We start from the raw sequence: 9,468 nt of genomic DNA, 5'->3' as shown, positions 1-9,468 counted from the left end.
ACATTAAATAATGTAGGTATTACATTCCATATAGGTTTCCTACGTTCCACATTCAGTGATTTGGCTGAAAGTGTAATGAACAAAACTCCGCTTTGTTGGGTAGATGTAAGACGTCTATCTGCAAAAGATAAGGTGTTCTAGTATTTTTTGGCATTACTTACACTAATAATATTGGCACTCATCCGACATCGTATTCAGAAGTGCCGCTTGCTGGCCGCTTGGGGCGCTGCTGTCGCTGTGGGTAACAGAAACGAAACGGAGTGTCGCGATTCTTATGTTAAACTGTGGTATCTGCTGTGGTATCTGCCAACCTCAAAGTACTCCAAAGCTAACAGTTTTGCGATCTGGAACGCTTATTGCTCGTTTAGACACGCTATTTCTGCAGGCGATGACTACGTAAACACGAAATGATGCATGCGAAAATACTAAACGTGCTTTTTAGTTGTTGCCAACTTAACTGGACTGGATCTCTATTCCTTGAATAACTAACCGGGGGATATAATGGCATCCTACAACGCGCACTCCAAGTCAATCCGTGGTTATCCTACTCTTCGAGTAGACAACCCTGGATTTATCTCAAGATTGTAGAACCGGCCCTGTGAGCATCTTTACGAAAGTAACACTGATTTGTCAATTTATAACGTTTTACGTATTGTGAGCCATGGACGCTGTACTAACAGGACTATTTGTTTTCGTAGTGCAAATCTTTTACGAACGGTAGAGTTATGATTCTTATGCTTATTGCATATTTGGTTTGTGAACTGGAATAAGTGAGATGTTTGCAACGTAAATAAATTTGCAACGACGAAGAACTGATCTTAGAATGAACTGAACTAATTTTAATTCTTCCTTAACATACTTCATTCATTTTATTTAGCTTCCGCAAACAAGAAATAGTATACAAATTCTTCGTTATCGAGACTGCCAACAGGGTGCTATATACATGGAATTAGAAAGTGGCTATGTGGCACTCTCTGGTTTTATCTTTAGAGCAGTCCAAGATAATATCTTTGACGTAGTTCATACACACTTTGTTTTGATAAAATTACGAAAATGGTGTGAGCAGGGTTAGTTGTGACTTGTATTGTTTACTTTGTATGTGTCATCATACAGTGGTTTCTCAACGATGGGGCTAACTTTTTCTACGTTCGTACGGAAGTTATTTGGCAGGAAGCAACTTCGAATATTAATCGTCGGACTGGGCTCTGCAGGCAAAACTACTATTTTGTACCGGATGAAAATGGGAGAGGATGTTACTCCCATGCCAACTCTCGGATTCAATGTGGAAACAGTTGAGTATAAAAACATCTGTTTTATTGTGTGGGATGTCGGCGGGCAGGACAAGGTGAGAAGGCTGTGGCAGCAGTACTACGCCAACACGTTCGCCATTATTTTCGTCGTTGACTCGACCGACAAGGAGCGGATGCCTCTCGCCTCGTCCATTCTGCACAGCCTGCTAGACGAGGAGGAGCTGTCGGACGCCTTGGTGCTGGTGTACGCCAACAAGCAGGACCTTCCACACGCTCTCTCGGTCGTGGCCGTCAAGGACATGCTGCGGCTGGATAGTGTCCAGCACAGGAAGTGGTACATCCAGGGAACTTGCGCCGTTACCGGAAGCGGACTGTATGAAGGTTTGGACTGGCTTGCAGACCACATTTCCAACAAGTAACTGTTTCATTTTGTTTCCGTACACATTAACTTTACCTATGCCTTACTAATAAATCACACACAAAGAAATCCACGTTCTACTCAAGATGGGCACTACGTTACAAGTGGCCATTGAAATAAAATAGTTTCCGTATACTTCTTGCCAGGCTGGATGTAAAGGACGGACAAGGAACGTGGAAAATTACGGTATTAAGAGTATATGGAGGTGTGTACGCGTTGTGAGCTTTATTAGCCATAAAATCACCTTTATATTTGTTTCAGTGTATACAAAAAATTTTCTCCGTGAAATATGTCTGACTTAAAAATTCTGCAGTGACAATTTCATCCGATAATAAATTTCTCTTAGACATCCACCAATCCTCCCTGCTGTCAAAATGATCATTACTTGTCATTTGAAAATAAATTCTTTAGACATGCCACGGGCATCCTGTGAGCGATACAAAATGAACTGCTAACCTCCGCAATATCTACACACATATTGTCCATTTCTTTTGCGAATTCACATTTAACTGTGAAGGCAAGTGTTGCAACAGGAGAAATCTCGAGTCGAACAGAGAAAACTCAAATTTTTGAACAAGCGAAAACAGAAGATGACATCATTAACGCAGCTAATCATAGTATCAGTTCCCTCCTACAGCTCTTCACGCAGAAGAGAAAAATACGACTTCATTCGAGTTGTCTCGGTAACCGAATAGTATCATTTATTTCTTAGGTAAGCCTATCATTTATTCGTACAAAAACAAATGGATCTAAGAGGTTGTTAGAAAACTGGGCAGTACTGAGTTATTGGCATAGGCAAAAATTTTAAACACACACGTCAGCTGGTTACCTTACAATATTGGATATTTATTGCATTCAGTCCTTGTTGTTCACGAGCTAAAGAAATAAGCTTCTCTTTTTAGTTGTTTGTGGAGCGGATGAGATGTAATCACTGTCATGTTTCCGCCAAACCGAAATGTTACCTACAGTGATGGAGTGTTTGGATAAGTGATGAAGCTATGTAGTGTGAATTTTAAGTTCTCCTCGGTATATAGGCTAATCGGTTACTGGGATGCAGTTGGAAAAAAAGCAAGTACAGCAGGTATTTCGAAAGGCAACCTCGGAATCATTCTCAAGGTAAGAAAAATTGTATTTCGATAATGACGATGGCATTGCCTTTCAAAACATGGAATGTGCAATACAGGGCGTTTCGAAGTGGACTTCACAACTTTAAAAATTCACACAAATTTATTGAAAGAAGATACAGAGCTGAGTCTAGTGTTCTTTTACGGGTAAACACATCAAGTTTTTTTATCTTAAACTAAAGAAGTTTTATGTGGCTTCCGTTGGTTATCCTGCACACATCCCATCGAAAGTCAATTTCTTCCCAAACTCGCTGTAGCATCGCAGGTGTAACTTGCTCAGTGACTGCGTAAATTCGTGCTCTAAGTTCAGGTAGAGAAGTCGTCACAGGAGCTACAAACACGATATTGAGTGGTGTCAGGTGTGGGGAACGTGGGGGCCGTACATGTGGCGCATCACGGCCAATCCATTGACCTGGAAAGCGGTCACTGAGAAAATCTCGGACTTCAGCACCATAGTCATGTAGTAAAGTAACATTGTTTACTGTAATTTTAACAATTGGAATCAATTATTCGTAATCCTATTTTGATATTGTAGTTAGAGAACAATGTTCACCTGCATTATTTCCATGGCTGGACGATATCTGGAAGTCTGGCAAAGCTGTGGTGTTTAGTTTGACTCTTTTCTTATATTTAGTATTGTCTTATGCAAATGCCCCCTCTTAGAGTGGGCATTTTACTATCTGATGCAGACAGGTTTTCCAACCTTTAGTACTTGTTTTTGTAGTGTCTCAAAAGAGCCGGAATGAAAACGCTAACAAAGAACATTCAGCTAATAATAACTGAAATTTTAGGGTTAAGTATTAATTTTATTAACCAAACATATTACTTTACTCCAACTCCCTTAATCATTTATCACAAAAATTATTAACCTCAGTAATCTCCATTTAAGTATGAATGTATTGTCTCCTGCAGCTTACACTTACAAATTATATTTAACTACAATTCTGATAGCAAACACCAGACTCATTTTTATGTTTGAATAGTACAGAGCCATGCAGCTGGCCATTAATGAAACTGAGTTATTGTCTTCATCTACGATCTATCAAACTGAAGCTGAGTAATTTTCAAGAATAATTGCCTATCGAATGCACGGGTCCCTAACGGTATATATCGAATGTTCTACTCGATGTCGACCACGCGACTGTAGTGACGCGAATTGTGATAAACGTTTAGTGCGTTACCAAGGGAACATAGTTTATCGTTTTTGCTTGTGAATAACAATGAGTCGATGCGAATGCCAATGTCTCACATGGAGAATTATAATTCCTCGGTTAAGTAGCTGCTCTTCGTTGGATCTTCTCTATCTCTTCTATGAATCCTACCTGGCAAGGGTTCAAGGCGGATGAGCAGTACTCAGTATCGGTCGAACAAGCGCCTTGTTAGCCATTTCTTTAGAGTATGAATTACATTTGTTTAAGAATCTCCCTATGAATGACAGTCTGGCATCTGCTTTTCCCGCTATTTATTTTATATCGTCGTTCCACTTCAGGTCGCACCGGATTGATACCCATAGTTATTTTACAGTAGTTCCTGTTTCCAGCAATTTGTCATCAACATTGTAGTTGTACAGGTAAAGTATTGCATTTAATGATTATAAAGAATCCGCCTCGACTGCAAATAGAAACCGGAAGTTGACCTAGGTTTCGGCCCGGATAACCATGCCTTCTTCGGAACACTTTAAAACTACAAATTGCCTAAAGAGGAATGGTCCAACATTAATACAGAACGCCCAAAAGGGCAAAAGACTCGCGTTTGTATTAATATTGGACCATGCCTCTTTAGGCAGTTTGTAGTTTTAATGTGTTCCGAAGAAGGCGTGGTTATCTGGGCCGAAACCTAGGTCAGCATCCGGTTTCTATTTGCAATTGAGGTGGATTCTTTATAATCATTAAATTATTCACGATTGCTGACGCGCTGCAATGTTAAAAGTTCTCAAGTATTGCATTTCATTTCTTATGTGTGTGTAATATGTTACATTTATAGTTAGCACCAACTGCTACTAGAAAGGGAGCAAGATCTTTCGCATAACGTCTTTAGAATCTTACAGGTATCTCATCTCGTCTTGATGTCTTTACACTACAAAGCGACTGTAGTTGTTTTTCTATTCCGCTATCAGTTTCCTCGATTTATGCCATTTCCAAGTTCATATGATGATCGAAAAGAAAGACCGTATTTGAACTTCCGTGGTGAAGAAATTTCTTATGACTAAATTCAATATTTCGGCCTCTCTCTGTTATTTTCCGTCTAAGTCCCATTATGGCCACTGAGTGACTGAGTGCATGATTCCGAACCCTTACTGATTTTACGTAAGGCCAAACCCTGTTAGAGCTTATAGTCAGACCGGTAGACAAAATTTTACTTGCATAAGTCATTGAATAGGTTCTCCAAACAGTCATGTTCTTGTCTTACGTTTATTCAGCTTACATTGTGAATGTAATTAAGAAAATCAATTATTCATCATCCACAACGAAATTTTCTGTATGTACAGTGTTTTTGGAAACGGTCTGAAAAGCTTGCAAGGGTCTTCCAGTGCTGACAAATGTTTCTTAAGAAAAACAAATTCGATACGTTGTGTTGTTTCCGAGTTATTTAGCATTGAAGTTAGCCAGCCAGATCCTTGTGCGCATCCTGACAGAGAGGGAGTCGCCAAACGCATTCTTCCTTTAGTTTCCTTAAATTTATCACTCCAGAGAAAAGCATATAGTGACCGGTAACGAGCATTTGAATAAATGGTATATCACGAACCGTCAGATGTCTGTGCATTTCCGCGTAGTAGCGGGTGCATTTGCTTGAATTTGAGCTCCCGACGACTTGATTGGCTAACTTCAGTGCAAAATAACTCGGAAACGGCGCAACGTATCGATATTTTTTCTTAACAATCATTTCTCAGCAGAATCTAACCTGCAACACACTTACAAGGTTTGCAGAGCGTTTTCGACGACACTGCGTAATCCTAACATTTTAAACTACCGAACACAATAAATACCACACTAAACATAATAACAGTAACAGTTTAAAAGCATTATAAACTTAATAAATCGCATGTCCACTACGAAATGATTTTTATATATAGGGTGTTACGAAAAGGGACGGCCAAACTTTCAAGAAACATTCCTCACACACAAAGAAAGAAAATTTGTTATGTGGACATGTGTCCAGAAACGCTTACTTTCCATGTTAGAGCTCATTTGATTACTTCTCTTCAAATCACATTAATCATGGAATGGAAACACACAGCAACAGAACGTATCAGCGTCACTTCAAACACTTTGTTACAGGAAATATTCAAAATGGCCTCCGTTAGCGAGGATACATGCATCCACCCTCCGTCGCATGGAATCCCTGATGCACTGATGCAGCCCTGGAGAATGGCGTATTGTATCACATCCGTCCACAATACGAGCACGAAAAGTCTCTACATTTGGTACCGGGGTTGCGTAGACAAGAGCTTTCAAATGCCCCCATAACTGAAAGTCAAGAGGGTTGAGGTCAGGAGAGCGTGGAGGCCATGGAATTGGTCCGCCTCTACCAATCCATCGGTCTCCGAATCTGTCGTTAGCAAGCGTACGAACACTTCGACTGAAATGTGTAGGAGCTCCATCGTGCATGAACCACATGTTGTGTCGTACTTGTAAAGGCACATGTTCTAGTAGCACAGGTAGAGTATCCCGTACGAAATCATGATAACGTGCTCCATTGAGCGTAGGTGGAAGAACATGGGGCCCAATCAAAACATCACCAACAATGCCTGCCCAAACGTTCACAGAAAATCTGTTTTGATGACGTGATTGCACAATTGCGTGCGGATTCTCGTCAGCCCACACATGTTTATTGTGAAAATTTACAATTTGATCACGTCGGAATGAAGCCTCATCCATAAAGAGAACATTTGCACTGAAATGAGGATTGACACATGGTTGGATTAACCATTCACAGAAGTGTTCCCGTGGAGCCCAATCAGCTGCTGATATTGCCTGCCCACGCTGTACATGGTACGGAAACAACTGGTTCTCCCGTAGCACTTTACATTCAGTGACGTGGTCAACGTTACCTTGTACAGCAGCAACTTCTCTGACGGTGAGATTAGGGTTATCGTCAACTGCACGAAGAATTGCCTCGTCCATTGCAGGTGTCCTCGTCGTTCTGAGTCTTCCCCAGTCGCGAGTCATAGGCTGAAATGTTCCGTGCTCCCTAAGACGCCGATCAATTGCTTCGAACGTCTTACTGTCGGGACACCTTCGTTCTGGAAATCTGTCTTGATACAAACGTACTGCGCCACGGCTATTGCCCCGTGCTAATCCATACATCAAATGGGCATCTGCCAACTCCGCATTTGTAAACATTGCACTGACTGCAAAACCACGTCCGTGATGAACACTAACCTGTTGATGCTACGTACTGATGTGCTTGATGCTAGTACTGTAGAGCAATGAGTCGCATGTCAACACAAGCACCGAAGTCAACATCACCTTCCTTCAATTGGGCCAACTGGCGGTGAATCGAGGAAGTACAGTACATACTGACGAAACTAAAATGAGCTCTAACATGGAAATTAAGCGTTTCCGGACACATGTCCACATAACATCTTTTCTTTCTTTGTGTGTGAGGAATGGTTCCTGAAAGTTAGGCCCTACCTTTTTGTAACACCCTGTATAATCTTAACAATTTGGACGTATTAAACACAATAAAAAATACGACAGACATAATTAACATTGCAGTATTTCTGTAACCGTAACCAAATAATCTCTCGACCAAACTAACAAGTCGTCGAGTCATCAGGTGCTTTAGTTAATTATATACCAAATACACAAGTTAGTCATGCTTAAGTACACTGATATATTGTGCACAGAGTGGGTCAGGGGCAGACGTACACACTTTGAAGGGTCATATTATTAGTTATTCTGAACAAAAAAAGTCGTATGAACGTATTTCCTGTTCTTGACAGGAAACTAATAAAAACGATGAGGAACAGGAAAAATGCAGGTGATAGTAAATGAAAAGTTGTGATCTACTGTTATGTTTAATTTTGTACGTTTCCTTACAAAAGATATTCGAAAAGTCCACTGTCTATTGCAATGCAGTTTGCAGAATTTGTGGACAACTACTGCGTTGCTGATCTGAGCCCATACGTATAGTCGTTTACTTTAGCGTGCACATGTAAAATTCGAGCGAGAAGATCAACTTTTGTGTCCACTCTGTGCTTCTAGACTCATCTCTTAAGCCAGCCCTCCAAACAGTAATCTAATGGTGTAAGATCGGGTGGTCTCGGTGTCCAAGAAAAGACTCAACCGTGGCCTATCCAAATAACGTGTACATTCACAGGACTGATTGTCCCACCATGCACAAGAGAAGTGCGCATTCAAATTCTCAGTAAAGACAACACAATAAAGACAACACTGTGTATTCTAACGTCGCTTCGGTTGTATGTACTGTGAGTTCTCTGAAGAAGGAGATACGGCTGGCTCTTGTGATTCGGGGACAGCTGTATGTCGAGTACGGTTAAGAAAAGGGCGCATGTTCATTTGTAGTTTTTTGTTCAGAATCACAAATACTATCACTCCTCAAGGCATGTACCTTCCTTCCCGACTCATCCTGTATGTACAGTTCTAGTGATACTAAAACATAGCATCTGGGTACAGGAAGAGCGCCTTCGTGCTTCAGAATTTTCTGAAATAACCTTGGTATGATTAACTGATAGTGTTTTTGTTCGCTGTAGTTGGTTCCGGTGAACCAGTCTATCGAGAGAACTGCGTCTTGAATTGACGGATATCAGCTGCTCTTCTTCTGACGGAATATGTTTTAGTCCTACTGTCAGACAGCTCTACACTGTGTTTTAATGGGTCTGACTGCATATAAGGGACCGAAAAAGGCAAGGGAGGTTCTACTGGAACAATTTATTTCGGAAAAGAATCTAGCTAATTTTGCTTTACACCAAAAATTTTGTTTAGTCCATATACCGAAATTGATTCATCTTGTTGTTCACATTTGAGGCGAACCGAAGTGTTAAGGAAAGTGTGATTATTTATTTGGCTCAGCATTTGTCTTAGAGATCTGAGAGCGAAATTGAATCTGTTACAACAAAAATTTTGTTTCGAGCATTTTAAATTGTATATTTCAGTACTTCTAACATGACAATCGATTCCTCTCTAATTGTCCCGATTTCCGCTAAGAAGTGGAATTTTCCTAATATTCTAGATAATGGACAATAAAATACACATCACATACAATTAACGGGACATGTTGTAGGCAACCCCGCTTTTTGTTTCATGTACTTACCGTACATTTTGTTTAGATATCTGTAGTTTTTCATTTGTCGAATCCTAGGACGCCCGACGTCACAATGCCGGCAGTAGAAAAGTGGAGACAAGTGAAGCAACTTACCTTATATTTTATCAGCTTGGACAAAAGCCTCTAAGATCTGCGACAACATTGGCACTAAATTGTTGATTGCCAAAGTAATATTATTTTTCTTCTCATGTCACGTTTCTGGAGAACTCCATCATCAAATCTTGGGAATGATACTTACGGTATAAGACAAGTTATTTAAATGAATACTTTGCAGTTACGCAGTAATGCTGCGAATCATACCTTTGTAAATGAGTACGGAGTATCTTGCGAGCTCCTACTCCAGTCTGTCACACCATCATTACCCAACCTACACAGGCAGTGCGGCACT

At 40.5% G+C, this 9,468-nt stretch overlaps 1 protein-coding gene across 1 annotated transcript; it reads left to right on the top strand.

The window, feature by feature from the left end:
• The first annotated feature begins 1,126 nt into the window (after positions 1–1,126).
• LOC126161653 (ADP-ribosylation factor 4-like) lies at positions 1,127–1,669 on the top strand. Its single transcript, XM_049917646.1, has one exon. The coding sequence runs from the start codon at positions 1,127–1,129 to the stop codon at positions 1,667–1,669; it is 543 nt and encodes a 180-aa protein (XP_049773603.1).
• Positions 1,670–9,468: the final 7,799 nt, after the last annotated feature.

The sequence above is a fragment of the Schistocerca cancellata genome, chromosome 1 (assembly GCF_023864275.1).
Source record: "Schistocerca cancellata isolate TAMUIC-IGC-003103 chromosome 1, iqSchCanc2.1, whole genome shotgun sequence".
NCBI lineage: Eukaryota > Metazoa > Arthropoda > Insecta > Orthoptera > Acrididae > Schistocerca > Schistocerca cancellata.
Note: the sequence above shows the minus strand (reverse complement) of the source record. Positions and strands in the feature narration are given on the sequence as shown.

What these genes read in the sequence shown, in the direction of transcription:
- LOC126161653 (XM_049917646.1), top strand. Translation starts at nt 1,127, where the DNA reads ATGGGGCTAACTTTTTCTACGTTCGTACGGAAGTTATTTGGCAGGAAG.